Source organism: Myotis daubentonii, chromosome 9, assembly GCF_963259705.1.
Source record: "Myotis daubentonii chromosome 9, mMyoDau2.1, whole genome shotgun sequence".
NCBI lineage: Eukaryota > Metazoa > Chordata > Mammalia > Chiroptera > Vespertilionidae > Myotis > Myotis daubentonii.
This window is the reverse complement of record NC_081848.1, coordinates 71,821,849-71,838,805: the sequence shown is the minus strand read 5'-3', so window position 1 is coordinate 71,838,805 and position 16,957 is coordinate 71,821,849. Positions and strand designations below refer to the sequence as shown.

At 43.4% G+C, this 16,957-nt stretch overlaps 1 protein-coding gene across 3 annotated transcripts in view; it reads left to right on the top strand.

The window, feature by feature from the left end:
• TTC17 (tetratricopeptide repeat domain 17) overlaps nucleotides 1–16,957 on the top strand; it is an 86,561-nt gene that overhangs the window by 57,463 nt on the left and 12,141 nt on the right. For 2 of the 3 annotated variants that reach the window (XM_059709608.1, XM_059709607.1), the window contains 5 exons: nucleotides 229–399; nucleotides 8,896–9,155; nucleotides 9,607–9,760; nucleotides 14,164–14,284; nucleotides 16,126–16,285. In XM_059709608.1, coding sequence (XP_059565591.1) covers nucleotides 229–399; nucleotides 8,896–9,155; nucleotides 9,607–9,760; nucleotides 14,164–14,284; nucleotides 16,126–16,285 — 866 coding nt within the window. The remainder of the gene's footprint in view (nucleotides 1–228; nucleotides 400–8,895; nucleotides 9,156–9,606; nucleotides 9,761–14,163; nucleotides 14,285–16,125; nucleotides 16,286–16,957) is intronic. The other variant, XM_059709609.1, reaches the window with a different exon arrangement.

Below are 16,957 nucleotides of genomic sequence, written 5' to 3'. Positions count from 1 at the left end.
TACTTGGTCCTTACAATAGCCTAGCAGGTGAATCTTGAACTTCAGTGCTGAATCTCAAGTCACAGAGGGTGATCTGGCTTTGGGCTCTCCAGATCACTGATTTTGTATGTTCTGCTGGAAAAAACTGACACTGTCGCCTTTTTGCTCTTGATGCTTAGGGACCTTGAGCCATTGGCTGCAGAAGAGAGATGTTTCTAATGTGCTGTATCTGTGTCTCTTGTCATTGAGGTAATTGTCATGAGAAAACCCCGGACAACAACCATGACAAACAGAAATACTTTGACAACGCCCAGTCACTGGATGCCGCTGAAGAAGAGCCCTCTGAGACAGGCACAGAGGAGGACCCTGTACTCTCTGTTGAGAGTTCAGGGAGGGACTCAGATGTGCTTAGACTTGAAAGTAAGTTGATTTGACCTGAGCTGTGCTTCTGGGGTAAAATCAACTCTCAGGCTCTAAGGCTTTTCTCTACTCAAGAGTTTGTTTCCTTCTTTTATTGCATTGTAGTTTCACGAGGGTGACCCTCCAGTGGGGAGGCAGAAGACAAACTATAATGTGAAAATGCTCTTCACATTTCTTTCTTTTTTCTCTGCCTCACTATCTTTTGCTAGAACAAACTTGATATGTTTATGTACCAGTCTTCTTAATGTCATTAGTCTATTGAGTAAGTCATTGGAAAAAAAGCAAGTTAAGTTGTTTTGACGCTAACCCAAAAAATGTAAAGATTTGGAATAATGGCATACTGACCAGGCCCCCCTCCTAAAATCCCATTCTGTGACCACATTTTGAGTCAATTCCATAACTGCCAAAATTACTGACTTGTTTTTAATACTTATCCTACTTAACCAAAATTTATTGCATTTGGAACTATGCACAAGTCCCCACTTCTTAAATTTCCTCCTCCTCTTGGCTTCTGGGACATCACTTGCTCTTGGCTCTCTTCCTGTCTTCAGACATCTTTTTCAATTTCTTTCACTTTGCCCCTTATTTATTAAGTTATCCAGGATCTTAACCTTGGTCTTCTTTTCTTATTCCTCTGTTATCTCGTGGTGTTTCACATACCTTTGAGTATACCAGTGATTCCTTATCTGTATTTTCAACTAAGATATTCTCTGAAACTCTAGATCTCATTTCTTCTTTTTTAGTACTCTCTTTATCTGGATGTGCCACACACACTTAAAACTTAACATATCCAAACTAGAACTTGTCCTCATTTTCACCCTATTTCCTGAATGGCTTCTAATTTCTGTATTCCTTCTTTGTTAATGGCATCGCAACTCACCCAGTCACCACTATACTCAGTCAGCTCCTAAGACCAGTTGAATCTTACCTTCATCTATTCCTTCTCCCCTGCCTAAGTCAGACTTTCTTCATTTCTGCCTGGGCTGTTAGAGTGGCCTCTTAGGTTGGTTCCCTGTTAAATTCTAGTCTCTTACTTCAGTCTATGTAAAGAGCTAGAGAGGGAGAGATGAAGGGAGGGAGGGAAGTAGGAGGGGAGGAATAAGAATGTCACCTCCTCTGTGAAGCATTCACCAAGGACTCCAAGCATTTAGTTGCTGCCTTATTTCCACTTTCTGTCAACCCACATGTCATACAATATTAGTCGCTTGTATGTCTTATCTCCCATCAGACTAGAAGCTTCTTATATACCATGTCTTATGTAACTTTATATTCCTGTGTACAATAAATATTCGTTAAAGTAATAAAACATGGCATTTGCCTTCCTATATAGGTCAGATTAACATACTTACCAATTACACAGTCTTGTTCCCAAGTGGAATTGTATATAAAAAAATGATTTCTAAGAGAAGCAATCTAGACCCCAAAGGAGAAGTTGTGACCTTCACATTTGCAGGTTTAGAAAATTGGTTTCATCAGTACTACCAGAAACTGTTGGGCTTTAAGAAAACTCCCTCCCATTTACTAACTCAAAAGAGATTGGCTCTTAAAACAGATGGTCATTTATTCATTTACAAGGAAGCGACTCCTCTCCAGTACCTGACAGACTTCTGTCTCTTTCTGGCATCTGGCACCCACATGACCAAATGGACATCAGAGGTTGCTTGATAAATTTACAGTTAACACAAATGAAACTGAGTCATGTTGAGGGGCGTTTTATTCAGTTTATGAAAACAGTCCCTTATTTCAATGCACTACAACTCCCCACTGACCAGAAAACTCATGACTACCAAATTAGAGTCTTTGTTCCTAGGACAACTCAAAATAAAACCAAAATCTTGCTCTTGGTCTCCCTGATTTCTGAATACATCATTGCTTAAGACAGATTATAACCTGGTGCTTACGTTCTTTAGTTCTGTTCCATCGCCTACTGAGAATATAGCACGGTTGCCCTGGCTGAGCCTAGGTGTCCCAGGTCCCTTCAGCATCGTGCAAACTGTCTCCTGGTGTGGATTCCTCTTCATAATCTATAATATGATGATGATTTTTACTAGTTTTACTATTTGTACTTTTTAAAAGTTCCTCCAAAGGTATAATACAATAATTATTTAATGTCTATGCTTGGCTTTTATTATAACACACTATTTGTATTAAAAAATGGAGTGTTTCTGTCTCCAATGACCACATCTTAGGAAGCCCACTAGTCTGAACATGCCAGCTGGTACAACTGCAGTCTCCATGGACTTGTCAGTATTTAGGGGAATTTCAGAAGAAGTTACTCCCAGAATTTAGACAAATGAAGGAAAAAGTTACTAACCTCTCTAGTAACCTTTTTGTGGTACTTATAATTTACAAAGTATTATGAATTATGTATTAACCTTATGGATTTTATTACTAAGCCCATCTGATAGATGAGAAAAATTGAGACCTAGTGAGCTTAGATACATTGCCTACGATATTCAGTAGGTAGCATAATTAAAATTATTCTCAGGCCTTCTGATTCCGTAAACTGTCCTGCCTGTGGTTCTCAGAAGTAGGGGTTGATGGATTAGAACTCTATTTTTCAATTGTAAGGTCATTTTTAAAGAAAAGTAGAATCTGTCATCACCATTATATAATGCAAAGAACATTTTAATGTCAAAAAGGTACAAAGACAATCTCAGAATAAAGATGAGTCTAAGTTTCTGGACATGTGTGTGTATGTGTGTGGGGGCATGTGTGTGTTATAACTTTACATGTGTGTCTTTGTTTTAAGTACTTGCGCTGAGTCCTTTCACTTTTCTATGAATGTGCTCTGCTCTGAAAATCTCTTAAACGGAGGTGCCCAGGCTTAACCATGAATCTCCAGGTAGTCTCAAACATGGCAAGATTGTACTGGACTTGTTTTTCTCTTCCTTTTTTTCTTTCTGTTTACTGCCCCTCTACCCCCGTTTTTCTTTCTCTTTTTTAATCAGGGCAACATATGCTTCTCTCCATCAGAGCCCCTAGTCCCTGTGATTCTAACAGGCTACCTAACGTGGCGCAAACTCAACTCTAAGTTCTCTTGGTGCTCTGAGATAGGATTCATCCAAGTGAAACACCGTGAGCTCATTAGAAGCCTCGCTGTGGGTGCTCATAGTCCCTTCATTTCACAATTTTTATTCTCCCTTCTTCGGTATAGAAATGGTTCAGGTTAATGAAGATAAAGAAAGTAACAGAGCAGGGGTCTCATTCTGTTTTCAGTTTATACCACACCATCTGCCCCACAAGCAGCACATCTAATATTACTTTTTCCTCTTGATTGAAGCACAGTTTAAAACCTGAGATCCTGCTTCACTCCAGACCATTCACCAAACCTGACAATTCTATATTTCCAGCTGCTTATTGAGTAATGTCTGAAGATATGTTCCTCCATGCATTCTAGCCCAGGCTATAAGCTCTATGAGTTATTATATTCCAGGCCTTCAGCACATTGTTAGAGACCCAGCAACAAATGTTTAAAAAAAAATTAATGAGTAAGCACCTAAAATCTGTCAACTGATGGTGGCGCCGATTCAACATCAACAAGAATCCTCAATTTGGGGTGCAGTGAAGAAGGAAACTATTCAGTGCAAAGAGCTCCTTGGTGATACAGCACAGGTCTGCTCTGCTCTGGTGAGGCATCTAGCCAGGGAAATGCAGTCTTGGTGGAAAGGGAAAGTGCACTCTTGGAGCCAGAGGGTAGCTGGCTTATATGGGCAAAAGTCCCTGCCCCTGGTCTCTGATTGGTCTGTCCTCATGCAAATGGGGACGCCAAATCCTTGCATTTTGATTGATCCAAGAGGCACTGTCCTGCCTGGTCAGAATAGAGCTGCTCTGATTGCTTGGAGCTGCACAGCTCCAATTGGATGGGGAAAGCCCAAGTTCTATTGGTTGAACTAGGATTCCAAGAACTCCTTTATAAGAGCTGGCTGAGATGGCAGGAACACAGTGCAGGCAGGCAGTTTAATGCAGACTTCTCCCTGAAGTGCAGTTTGCGTGAGAAACCCCTGTGTAGAAATGGCTGCTAGACTCTTAAAATTTGAGCCCAGTTAGTTACAGTTGGGTTCACAAATCCCAATGCTTTATCATATTGCCCTTTTCTAACTCCATTGTCTTTATAGTAAACAGCATTCTGTGTCATAGTCACAGATTCCAAAACTACATTTACATAGTAAAACCCCCACTGTTTCACTCTGGCTGGTTTGGCTCAGTGTCGAGTGTTGGTCCACAGACTGAAGGGTCCTAAGTTTGACTCCAGTCAAGGACACATACCATGGTTGCAGGCTTGATCCCCGGCCCAACCAGGGCCACATGCAGGAGGCAACCAATGGAAGAGTCTGTCTCTGTCTCTCCCCCTCCCTTCCACTCTTTCTCAAAATCAATGGGAAAATATCCTCAGGTGAGCATTAACAACAATAATTTTTTAAAAAGCCCAACCACTGTTTCACATTAAGCTTTAAAATCTTGCAATCATCTTTGAATTTACCCTATTCTTTATTTTTCTCCATTGAAATTTCCTCACATACCTCTTCCCCTCCTTTTAAAAGTCCCTTTATCCTCACCCTAAATCAGCCACCCTTTATATAACTCTTATATAGATGATTGAAATACCTTTCTCATTGGTCTCTTTATCCTCTGTCCTGCTCTCCTTCCTCCCTCCCCACTCCCAAATACACCAACTGATTTACTGCTCTAACCTTCACAAATACTATGACTTCATCTTGTTATTCTTCTGCTTAGCCAACAAGAGGCTCTCTTTACAAGGAATCTTCTTCCAGACTTTCCCAGACATTCTCAATGTCTCCCACCTCCCCTAAGTCTCTTATCTGCTGAGAGCAACTATATATACTTTTTGTCCTAGTTAGTTTGAAATTAGTAGTGCCTGCACATATACCTGCCTTATGCCTGTATCTGTCCGTGTGTATGGGTATGTGAGTTTGTACATGCTTTTTTAGTGTTGTCCCCTGGCCCTCCATTCTATCTAAATCCTGCCACATGTAGTCTGCCTTTCTTTAGGAGGCATTTTGTGACTACAGTCAAATATTTTTTCCCCTTGCAAAAAGTATTTAAATGTACTTGTTCTCTTGGTGTTTAATTCCTCGGGGTCAGATTCCTCCGGTTCCTATTCCTTTTGTTCCCACCTCCATTGCTCATACGTGTAGATGGGCACGTGGTGGGCTCTAGATAAATGAGGACTGGTTTATTTTTCTTCTAACTCAGCACATTTATGATCTCCCTCCTCCTCACCTTTATGTAGTGTTCTTTAGGAACTGCTGTCACCCCCCTCCCCCAGCAGCCTTTGACAAGACCTACCGGCTGCCAGCAGCAGAAGCCTGCAGCAAGTTCCAAGCAGAGGAATAACTAGATGAGAGCCATAGTATTTATAAAAGTCAGAGCAGTAAATCAGTTGGTGTATTTGGGAGTGAGGAGGGAGGAAGGAGATCAGGACAGAGGATGAAGAGACCAAGTTTCATAGTCTCTATTTGAATATTGATTTTCATCAATGAAAGCTTCTTTCTTTAAGAACTTTTAAATAATGATATATATTACCTAATGGTAAGGGCACAGGGAACCATTAACCTCTGGGGACTCTTTGCAACTAAACAACATAAATGCTTTCTAAATAGTAAGCAAGGCTTCCAAACACAGCATCCATATGCCACTCTAACTATACACTGGAGAGTTAGTTCCCTTTGGCCAAAAGCCACTTTTGTTTAAACCCATATTCTTGGCTATGGCCAAATTTGCCAAAAAACCCTTTTCCTTCTCAGGGCCAGGTGCAAGCAATCCCATAGTATCCTTAGGAGAAGGAAGGAGAGGAAGCTAAAATACCATGAGGAATACTTAGAGACAACAGTGTTGCTACAAGTCCAATGACAGGTAAATCTCTAAGTTGCTATTTGGGATCCCCATAGCAACCTTGTCCAGCTGCTTTCCTGGGTTAGCTACTGAGAAATTTGTAAATGACATAAATGCTGCTCATTACACTAAAGACATACCTACTTTTTTGTTGCTCACCAATGAGCTGGGTTGGCTATACTTTAACACATTAAAAGGTAAACCTTAAAGTTTAAAAAGTTAGCAGGACAAGGTAAAGGCAGGACCTCACAAACCAAATTATTTCTGAGTTCCCATTACTTCCTCCTGTGCCTACTATGTGTCAGGTAAAATGTTGGACATTCAGGACATAGTAACAAACAAGATAGAAACTGAAAATTAAAACTGTCAACCCTGCATTTATACCACTTGTCACAAATTTAGGCAAGTAGCCAACCATTTTCATCTGGATATTCTAAAGAAAAGCTTTTGCAAACCCCTATTTTACTTTATACTTGTTTCAGAACTCCACTCATCATTATCATCATCATCATCAATAGAAACCGGCAGATTGGTTCAGAAAAATCTAAAAGAAACTTCCTTAAAAGGACAGTTGTATATTTTGTACTAACTTGTTAAAAATAGAAGAACCCTATAGCTTTTTCAAGAAAGAATAACAGAGATTTCTGGTGGTACTGACAACAGACCTTCCCATTCTCTGGAGTACAATGGGGAATGGGAAGACAGATGCCACCTGAGGTAAGGGTGACCCTGCATCTTCTGTGAGTAGGGCTCAAAGCTTTGCTGTTGTTAGCCATGCCTCCTCAGAGACTAATACTGTGTATTTCTAAGAGGGGTTACTCACAATCGCTATATAGGTCGATAAGGATATGAGATTCCTGACCATCTTTTTAATACCATGTTCTAAATCACCAAACAAGCTAGAATTACCAAGTGAAGATCACTGGAATAATGTAAACTAGCATTTTATGAGCAATCAGCTCCAACCTCTCATGTTTTCAGTGAGTACATATTACAAAAGCAGACATTTCAGTTTGTTGTTCATTTTTGTACCCTTTCTACTTCCAAGAAGGATTAGAGGTAATTTGCATAGAACACACAACATAAGATTCAGCCATTAATTCAAAATGACATAAGTAGTAAATAATTTATTTTAAGGAAGACATTTTGTTAAGAAACTCAAGTAATTTTCCCCTAACCTTCCTAGTTAGCTAAGCATAGAGGGAACTTTTAGGGTTGTGTAGCCTTCAATGTATAATAATGGAAACGTAATGACTTCTCAGGAGAAAGAATCTTTACTCAGCCATTGTAGTGAGTCTTTACATAAGAAACTTGAGCAACATAACAAGTAATATCTTAATAACCACTCTAGGAAAAAATTGCTATTTTATTACATTTAGCTATTTCTTATATCAGCCATTAGTGAAAATGGGAACCTTCATGTGGAATGAGGATAATTTCCCATTAAACAAATCATTGTTCACTTAAGGCAATTAGACTATGTGATCTGGACATCCAGTTGTGGTATTTCACATGCTATTTGAATAAAGCCTGAAGAACCCCACATTAAATAACATAATAAACTATCTTTGCCATATGTGCCTTATATCTAGAGCAAATTGGTGTTTTTGGAAAAAATACATATATAAAATAGCCATCCCCCTAGGGACATAAGTTGTGACTGCCTGCCATCTTGCTGCTGCCATTGTTCTCAGCCAGGCTCTTGACAAATGCTACATGATAAAGATGATATTTTATTATGGATTTTGAAGGTGCCGAATAGCATTTTTATGAAAGTGGGCTAGAGAAGTGCCTCTAACCAGAGCCAAAACTTTTCTCAAAAAGCAAGTTTGGAGCCACTCAACCACTTGAGTAAATGCTATGTAATCTATACTAATAAAAGAGAAAAATGGTAATCGGCGTACGATGATACCCTTTTCATTGGCTAATCAGGGCTATATGCAAATTAACTGCCAACTAAGATTGGCAGTTAACTGCCAACAAGATGGAGGTTAATTTGCATATGTAGGCACAATGTAGGGAGGCGAAAGGGAAAGCAGGAAGAAGCCCCCTGCCACTGACAGTGATCGGAAACCCAGGGGGGAGCTAAGAGCTGGGGGGCAGGGCAAAGGCGGCCCTGGGGCCGCCTTTGCCCTGCCCCCCAGCCATGATCGGAGAATCAGGCGCCTTTTCCGCCCTGGCCAGTGATAGCAGGAAGTAGGGGTGGAGCCAGCGATGGAAGCTGGGCACGGTCGAAGCTGGCAGTCCCAGGAGCTAGGGGTCCCTTGCCTGGACCTAAAGCGAAGCCCACGATCGCGGGGCCGCTGCAGCTGTGGGTCCCCGCTGCCCGGGCTAGACGCCTCAGCCAGAGGCTTCCTGCAGGGGGAGGGGCGGAGCCCGCGCGATCGCGGCGCCCCCCCGCTGCCACTGCAGGTCCCCGCTGCCCGGGCCTGACGCCTAGGCCAGAGGTGTCAGGCCTGGGCAAGGGGCCGATCCTGCGATTGGAGGGTGATGGGGGTCAATGCCTGAGGGCTCCCAGTATGTGAGAGGGGGCAGGCTAGGCTGAGGGACACTCCCCGCCACCCCCCCCCCACACTCAGTGCACGAATTTCGTGCACCGGGCCCCTAGTTTTTAATAACATGCTGGCACTTGAATTCCAGGTACAGTAGTCGAAGAAAGCAATGGTTCTGATGAGATAGAGAATGCAGACGAAACCAAAATGTCGGAAGAGATCTTGGCTTTGGTGGATGAATTTCAACAGGCCTGGCCTCTGGATGGTTTCGGGGGAGCACTAGAGATGAAAGGGCGGCGTCTGGACTTGCAGGGGATACGGGTACTGAAGAAAGGGCCCCAGGATGGAGTGGCCAAAAGCTCTTGCTATGGAGATTGCAGAAGTGAAGACGATGAAGCAACAGAATGGGTAAGAGTTGCCAACTCAATTCTTACCAAATAGTAGTGCAATCTTTGGGGGAGGGGAGCTCCTAGTTTTAAAGAATGATGTTTCTCTTGGATATATGGCACTACTTTGCTCCACACTCCAGTCAGCCTTCACGTTGGAATTGTAGTGTAGGAAGCATGTCATGTGACTTAGGTATTGCCAGCTCTTCCTGGAAGGAGAGGAAATGGGATGGGAGTGAGGCCACACTCAAAGCCCTTATATACAGATATCTTAATTTTCAGTTTCCTCTGTACATTCTTCAAGGATAGGTTACTACTTTCATTTCACTAAACATTTTTTATTTAGACCTTTAAGAATTAAACTGAAGGAAAAAACTTAACCTTACTTAGCACAGGACTGGTTTTCCTTAAAGCCAGTATCCACAGATTTGATCATTGGTCTCATGTGTCCCTAACATGTTTCCATTTCCCAGATCACATTCCAGGTCAAGCGTGTGAAAAAACCCAAAGGAGACCATAAAAAACCCCCTGGGAAAAAGATAGAATCCAATCAAGCAGAAAATGCACATCGCTCCCAAGCAAACCTGGAGATCACTGGCCCAAAGGTGGCATCTCCAGGGCCACAAGGTAAATTGGAATGTTTTATATGCCAGTTTCTTCCTTCAGATTTTGCTGTCTCAGTTCTCGCAAAGGATATGTTTGTGACTTAAAGTAGATGATAAGGTAATTGGGCTAAGTGAACAAGAAGCCAGTCATTGATATAAAAAGTTTGTTTTGACAGTTTACTTCACTTTTTTACCATTGGCTATTTGGCTTCTATTGTTATCTTGAGCTTAAATATCCTATTGATTCTTAACTTGAAAGTCTAGGTTAATATATAAAAATGTGGGTTTAAGACTGACTCCCTGGGCTCAAACACCAGTTTTGCCATTTAGTTCCCTGTGCCTCATTTTCCTTATCTATAAAATGGGAATAATAAATGTGTCTGTCTTGTAGGTTGGTTGTGAGGATTATGAGTTCATACATGTAAAGTGCTTTAAATGAACCAGGCACATAGGGCTCAATATATATTTACTACTTAGTAACATTTTTGTGTGCCGTGTATCTCTTTAAGTATTAGATAAATGCTTTAGCAATACTCCCCAGGAAAAATGCCAGGGGTGGGGACGTCCAGCCCATTGGCCATATAAGGCCTGCAAAATCATTTGGTCTGGCTCTGCCAAGGCATTAGGAGTGAGTTAATTAAATGTTTGGCCAAATATAGCAAGCTGATTTTTAACTTGCTAATTTTGTATGGCCCACGAATCAACACTAATAAAAGAGAAAAATGGTAATTGGCGTACGAGCTACCCTTTTCATTGGCTAATCAGGGCTATATGCAAATTAACTGCCAACTAAGATTGGCAGTTAACTGCCAACAAGATGGCGGTTAATTTGCATATGTAGGCACAATGCAGGGAGGCGAAAGGGAAAGCAGGAAGAAGCCCCCTGCCACTGACAGTGATCGGAAACCCAGGGGGGAGCTAAGAGCTGGGGGGCAGGGCAAAGGCGGCCCTGGGGCCGCCTTTGCCCTGCCCCTCAGCCATGATCGGAGAATCAGGTGCCTTTGCCGCCCTGGCCAGTGATAGCAGGAAGTAGGGGTGGAGCCAGCGATGGGAGCTGGGCACGGTCGAAGCTGGCAGTCCCAGGAGCTAGGGGTCCCTTGCTTGGGCCTAAAGTGAAGCCCACAATCGTGGGGCCGCTGCAGCTGCGGGTCCCCGCTGCCCGGGCCGGACGCCTAGGCCAGAGGCGTCAGGCCTGGGCAAGGGGCCGATCCTGCGATTGGAGGGTGATGGGGGTCAACGCCTGAGGGCTCCCAGTATGTGAGAGGGGGCAGGCTGGGCTGAGGGACACTCCCCCACACACACACCCAGTGCACGAATTTCGTGCACCGGGCCCCTAGTAATGTTATAAATACCCAAATGGCCCTTGGCAGAAAAAAGGCTCCCCACCCCTGTCTAAAGCATGGAAGAGACAAGAGAAGACTGTATCCCAATTTTCAAATAAATATGGATTCTGTCCACTCCAAGTAATAAGCTTCATGATGAATTCTGACAAAGTTCTAAGCAAATTATATATTTTATTTTATTTTTTTTAAAAAAATATATTTTATTGATTTTTTACAGAGAGGAAGGGAGAGAGATAGAGTTAGAAACATCGATGAGAGAGAAACATCGATCAGCTGCCTCCTGCACATCTCCTATTGGGGATGTGCCCGCAACCCAGGTACATGCCCTTGACCGGAATCGAACCTGGGACCTTTCAGTCCACAGGCCGACGCTCTGTCCACTGAGCCAAACCGGTTTCGGCAGCAAATTATATTTTTAAATATATTTTTTATTGATTTCAGAGAGGAAGGGAGGAGAGAGAGATAGAAACATCAATGATGAGAGAGAATCATTGATTGGCTGCCTACTGCACGCCCCCTACTGGGGATCAAGCCCACAACCCGGGCATGTGCCCTGACTGGGAACTGAACCGATGACCTCTTGGTTCCTGGGTCCATGGCTCAACCACTGAGCTACACCAGCTGGGCCTAAGCAAATTATGCAACAGTTAGTTTGTGAGTCCATGGGGATAAAGTAGAAATCACTAAGGATCATTGCAGGTTTTCTAAGAACTAATACAACGGATGCATAACTAATTTCATTCTTTTTTTGGTGAGAGCTCCTAGACTGGAAGACCAGGGAAGTGCCATAGACAATAGACATAGTAGAACTGGATTTAGCAAAGCATTTAGTAGAACCTCTTATAATATCATGTGAACAAGGTGGAGAAATGTGGGCTCAAAGCCTCCCCATTGCCTGCAGGACAAAGTCCAAACTTCCAGTGTGGTGTACAAGACCCTTCATAACCCAGCCTCTTTCTACCCTTCAGCAACATTCTTTGAACTAACCATGCTCTAGTTTTACCTCCTTTGCACATGCTGTTCCCTCTGCCTGGAGTGCCCTCGTGCCACCTCAGAGGTGCTAAAATATCACTCATTCTTAAACTTCAAACGCAGATGCCAACTCTTCTTGGCACCTTCAGGCAGAATTAGTTGCTCTCTCCTCTGTCCAGTTGTTCTGCACCTTCACTCCAGCGATTATCCTCTCGTGTCCTAATGATTTGCTCGTGTTTGCTTTCCTCATTAGACTGGGAGCACGAGGTCAGGCTCTCTTATCATTTCTCTCTGTGTCCTTCATGTCTCAACACAATTCCCGGTCCCTTATAATACACGCTCAACAAGTATTTTTCAAGTGAATTTCTTAAATATAAAAGAAAAATAAGCTTAATTGTGAAACGTGTGATTTAAGTCTTTAAGTTATTAATTTAAACAGAGTTCATTTGAAACTCTTCCAAACTTCTTTTCTATTTTATTAAAATCTAAATCTAAAGCCCTGCCTGTACATCAAATGATTTCTTGTTGTGGATGAATTCCTATAGTACAAAAAGAACTGACAGAACCACAGTTCTCCTTCCTGTCCATTCGATTATAATTCCTTTTTATATATATATATATATTTTATTGATTTTTTACAGAGAAGAAGGGAGAGGGATAGAAAGTCAGAAACATCGATGAGAGAGATCGATCAGCTGCCTCCTGCACACCCCCCACTGGGGATGCGCCCGCAACCAACGTACATGCCCTTGACCGGAATCGAACCTGGGACCCTTGAGTCCGCAGGCCGACGCTCTATCCACTGAGCCAAACCGGTTCGGCTATAATTCCTTTAGAAGAACCCTTTCCAGACAAGACTTAGTTCTGCTTTTTTCTTGGGGACTTGACTTAAGTAAAGGGCCTATACCCAAAAGGTAGTACTTGTGAAGGGTATCAGTAAACAGAGCTGTAAAGGCCCTGTATAGCTTTAAATAGCATGGTGATTAGGGCCTGGATGCTAGCCAACAGACCTGGATATGCAGTCCTCCCTGCCATCTACTGGCCAGGTGGCCTTGGGAAAGTCACTTGATATCTTTGTGCCTCCATTTTCTCACCTGAGAAATGAGGTTTAAAACCTGCCTCATGGTCCTGGACAGGTAGCTCAGTTGTTTAGAGCAGTGGTCGCCAACCTTTCGGACCTCACAGACCACTAGTAGGTCTGCGGACCACCGGTTGGCGACTGCTGGGTTAGAGCATGGTCCCGATACACCAAGGTTGTGGGTTTAATCCCTGGTCAGGACACTATAAGAGTCAACCAATGAATGGATGAATAAGTGGAACAAAACAAAAAAATCAATGTTTTGCTCTCTCTCCCTCTCTCCCTCTCTGTCTAAAATCAATAAATATTTTCTTTAAGTTCCTTGAAAAAAATACCTGCTTCATGAAGTTGTGAATGTAAAGCACTTAGCACAGGACCTGGACACACAGGAACTGCTCTGGAAATAAGTAGCCTCTCATCATCCTTATTCCCCACCCTGCTGCTTCTCTATACCCAGTGCTTCTCTACCAGGACTGATTTTTTCCTCCCCCTCTTTCCCTCTCCCCCCTGCCGCCAGGGGACATTTGGCAATATCCAAAGACATTTTTGTTTATCACATCAAGTGGGTAAAGGCCAGGGATGCTTCTAAGTATCCACCAATGCGAGGACAGTCCCCACAACAAAGCATTATCCAGCCCCCAGTGCTCACAGGCCCAGGTAGAGAAACCTACTTTAGAGGCGTGTTTCTCCTGAGTTAGAGTTGTCTTTAAAATCAAAATGCAGAGGGTTGAAAATTAAGTTTGGTACGAACGTTAACATTGAAGAACATCTTAACCCTTCTCTCATGTTGATTAGTCTGGAATCCAGTGACGGACTCATTTACTCTCTATCTTGGAGAAGAAGGCTTTGCTCAGAGGGATCGTTATTCCCGTTGCTGTGAATGACAGGCTCTCTGTGTGGTAGAAATTCTGAAAACTAGAAGAATGACCAGCACCTTTAAAACACCAGTCTGGGTGAAGTAATCACCAAGGCATGAGACACTGGAGTCTGTTCCTTTGCAACCGTGTCATTAATGACATGCTTCTTTCCCAGGAAAAAAGCGTGACTACCAGAGTCTGGGGTGGCCCAGCCCAGACGAGTGCGTCAAACTGCGCTGGGTAGAGCTGACTGCCATCGTGAGTACCTGGCTGGCAGTTTCTTCAAAAAACATTGAGTGAGTATCTTAAACCTCTCCTTTCCCTGGCATCCGTGTACCAGTGAGCGCCCTGGGCCTCAGCGACATCGTGATGCCCTCTTTTCAGAAGCTGTGAGCAGAGGTGGTGCACTAGCCGGGCAGGAAGAGTTGGTGGTTCAGAGGATGACCATTGCTGACCACAGCCCACAGATGGGCACATTCTCAGTGCCTTTGCCCACACTTTTGTAACTTACCCAGATTTACTTAGAATTGAAGACTGGGTCCCTCTCTTTTAGAAGATTGAAACCTATAGTCTCGCTGACATCATGCACTTGAAAAAGGAGTCGGGGCAAATCTGGATTTACAGACACCTTAGACACCTTCCAAAACATATGGCTGCCTCTCTGAGAACTTCTTTTTCCTCCTCAGACACGTTCAAATGTTGGCGTTCTCCAAGATTTACCACTAAGCCTTTATAATCGCCCTTGTCAGACTGATGAACTCCCAGAACGTCTCCCAGTTTGTTTTCTATTTTTTATTCCTACTAAGTGCCTCCAGCAGTGCTTAGGCCAGAAATTTGGGAGTCATCCTTAACAATCCTCCACCTTACCCCTCGAATCCAGTCAGTTACCACTTATCATTTCTACACAATGAGTTTTTTGCAAAACCATCTTTTTTCTCCAGCTCCATTGCTGCCTCCTTAAATCAGATCACCATCATCTCCCCTTTCATTCGTGTGGTGGTCTGCTGCTGGTCCTCTTGCTTTATTTCCTCTTGGCTCTATTCAATCCACTCTCCCCACAGTGCTCAGAATTCTTCCTCAGTTAGAAGTCAGTTCTTCAAACACTCTACTTCTCACTGCTCTTTACACTGGTCCGCACTGTAAATCTGCTCCTGTGCCTCCATCTCCAACTCTATCCTCTCTCCCATCAGGGCCCTCGTACGGGGTGTCTCCTTTGCTGTGTCCTCACCACCTTCTCCCTGTCTGGTTAATGCATACTCATCCTTCTGGTCTCGCTTAAATCTTACTTCCTCGGGGAACTAACTCTTCACACTAACTATCTCCCTCCTCCATCACATAGAGGAAATAGATACCCTCCTATAGTGTGGCACTGACATTGTACCATGTTTTTAATCTTTTATAACTTATCACATCTGCAACAGTTAAGTCACTCACAGGACTATGAGCACCACAATCGGGGGACTGGGTATGTTTTGTTAATTATGATAGCCCTGGCATTAAATAGCTAGAAATAAAGTTTGGCAATGCCAGTTTGCCGTATCAGTATATATGACCGTGCATGACATTTAGCCTGGATATAGCAGGAAAATGACCACTTGGGGACCGTGAAGGGAAATACTTATATTTAAATGTAGATACAGAGGACAGCTGTTTTTCTATAAAATTTACTATCTAAACTTCTGTGGGGACAAGTATGTTTCTGTCATAAAGGGAAAATAAAAGGAACAACTTGTGGCTATTTACCATTTTCTATACCCTGGGAAAAGAAATCCTAGAAGAAAACCCACCTGGCTTAAAACCCTCCCAGTGAGAGAAAGTGGCCAGCAGGAGTGAGCAAATCCGGCTCCAGGGAGCACAGGAAGGAGCTGCTGAGGGGGCCGGGAACTCCCTGAGCACAGGACTCAGATCCCAGCACTGCTCCTCTGATCTGGGATGGATCCTGAGTCATACATTCAACAGGCAGTTATTGCCAGGCACTGGAGTCCTCACCCTGGTGTCATGAGAGATCTCTTCCAGTCTGAGAGTCTGTGGTTCCAGGCAATCCTGATAACATATTGAAGTCATGATCAGCTGATTAGTAGCACTCTTTCTCCCGCCCAGTCAAATGTTTCATGGCTAATGTCATTTCCATTTCCAGCATCACGGAACACATAGATTTTGCCACTCCAATCCAGCAGCCAGCGATGGAGCCGCTTTGCAATGGCAATCTCCCCACCAGCATGCACACCCTGGACCACTTGCACGGGGTTTCCAACCGAGCCAGCCTGCACTACACCGGCGAGAGCCAGCTCACAGAGGTGAGTGCTCGTTTCACTCAGCTTGTCTGTAGTTTTTAGCCCTCAGTCGGGGCGCAACTGAGAGCAGAAAGCCTTATGGCCAGGCGATGTCTTTATTGTTTTGTTTTTTTGTTCTTTTTAAATAATTTTTATTGATTTCAGAGAGGAAGAGAGAAGGAGAGAGAGAGAGAGAAACATCAGTGATGAGAATCATTGATAGGCTATCTCCTGCACACGCCCCCACTGGGAATCGAGCTGTAACCTGGGCATGTGCCCTTGACTGGAATCGAACCCAGGACCCTAAGTCCACAGGCCGACGCTCTGTCCACCGAGTCAAACCAGCTAGGGCAGGCCATGATTTTTTGCCTTTTTTCATTGGCTATCATTTCAGTGGCTTTAGGCTAAGCCTGATTCTTTCAGGCCCAGGACTGAGCTTATGCTTTCTTTCTATGACCAGGCAGTTTTAATTCTAATTCACTGCTTGGGGTAGGTAGCATTCTGCTTGCTGTCAGATAGAGGCTCCCCAAGAAATATTGGGGCAGTTCATTCTCCTGTTGGCATTCTGAAAAAGGAAAGAAAGGAGGGGCAGACCCAGAATATGCCAAAAAGAATTGGGAAAATGTGCCACAAATGCCCAACAATAGAGGATTTGTTACATAAATGTTGGTATAGATGTGTGCTAGTAAAAAGTGG